Genomic DNA, 1,339 nt, shown 5'->3' on the forward strand with positions numbered 1-1,339 from the left:
TACTGATTTCCTCTTTGTTATATTTAGACCCAGAGATGAAATACTAGCTCTGACCAGGCTCTCTGCCTGGGGAATAACGGTATTCTGGGGAAATATCTAAGCCTGTGAGGGTCACGTAAACTCACGACCAGCAGTGCAGGGGCTGTACCGCTGTTGGAATGACTCGGCGACTTTTCCTTCTTGGCACGTCGTTAGGCGTGTGCTTGACGGTGAGCGGGTCCGTGCGCCCGCGTGCCCGGGGCATCCGTTCACTCAGCCCCAGGAGAGGATAAAACGTGCGTGTGACCCTGACATGTAAGATCCTGGCATCACGGCTTCCTTGCGAGCGTCTGAGTGAGCCTGCGCTCTGCAGTAGGCCGTCTGCGGTGGCTGGGCCTGTGGCCCCCGTTTCTCGGGGACAGTGGCAAGTGGACACAGTGGCCTGTGGGCTCTGATGGCAGGGCTCCCGCCTTCAGTGCTGACCCCACTGCAGGCTCCTGTTTTCTAAGTAGCTGACGACTCTCATCCCTGTGCCCAGGTCCGCGTGGTGGGCGCCACCTGCGCGGCCTGCCCGTTCCCCTGCATGGCCGGCCTGCGGTTCCCTGTGGTGGTGCTGGACGAGAGCAGCCAGATGACCGAGCCCGCCTCCCTCCTCCCCATCGCCAGGTAACGCAGGGCACGGCTCGCGTCTCTCCTCCCAGGCTCTGGTGGAAACCTTGGCATTCAAGTGCCACACTGACGTTTTCAAGAACGCAGGGGGGGCTTGGAGGGCTCATGTGCCAGTGCTTTGTTCGGGGGCATGTAGGCCCCCGGAGGACGGCTCTTGAGAGGGTGCCCCCAGCACCCCTGGCTGCTCGCTGTGGAAGGTGCCTCTAGCCACCATCTGGGAACCCGGCTCTAGGCTCGGCTTCAGTTGCCTCCTTCATCTCACGCCCATGTTTAGTTTCTGAAGATAGTTTTTAGATTTTGGAAGGATATCAAGTAGATAAAAATAAATAAAAAAATGACAATTTGTCTTAAAATGTAGGAGATGAAATCTTCTAAACTGTCTCAGCACTGAAACATTGTGCTTTTAAAGCCTCTCTCACGAATCCCCAGGTGGCGGGAGGAGGCCTGGATTTGGACTCAGCATCCTGTCCCCAAGTGAGGGGGGTGTCGGTCCCAATTGTGCCATTGGCCAGGATGGGCAGGTTCCTGCATCACGATTGGCCGGGATGAGCAGGTTCCTGCATCACGATTGGCCGGGATGAGCAGGTTCCTGCATCACAATTGGCCAGGATGGGCAGAGTCCTGCATCACGATTGGCCAGGATGGGCAGGGTCCTGCATCACGATTGGCCAGGATGGGGAAGGTTCCTCCT

General features: G+C 57.7%; 1 protein-coding gene across 1 annotated transcript in view; it reads left to right on the top strand.

The window, feature by feature from the left end:
• ZGRF1 (zinc finger, GRF-type containing 1) overlaps positions 1-1,339 on the top strand; it is a 50,914-nt gene that overhangs the window by 44,051 nt on the left and 5,524 nt on the right. Inside the window, exon 26 of the mRNA XM_015571518.1 lies at positions 518-645. Coding sequence (XP_015427004.1) covers positions 518-645 — 128 coding nt within the window. The remainder of the gene's footprint in view (positions 1-517; positions 646-1,339) is intronic.

Source organism: Myotis davidii, unplaced genomic scaffold (assembly GCF_000327345.1).
Source record: "Myotis davidii unplaced genomic scaffold, ASM32734v1 scaffold989, whole genome shotgun sequence".
Lineage (NCBI taxonomy): Eukaryota > Metazoa > Chordata > Mammalia > Chiroptera > Vespertilionidae > Myotis > Myotis davidii.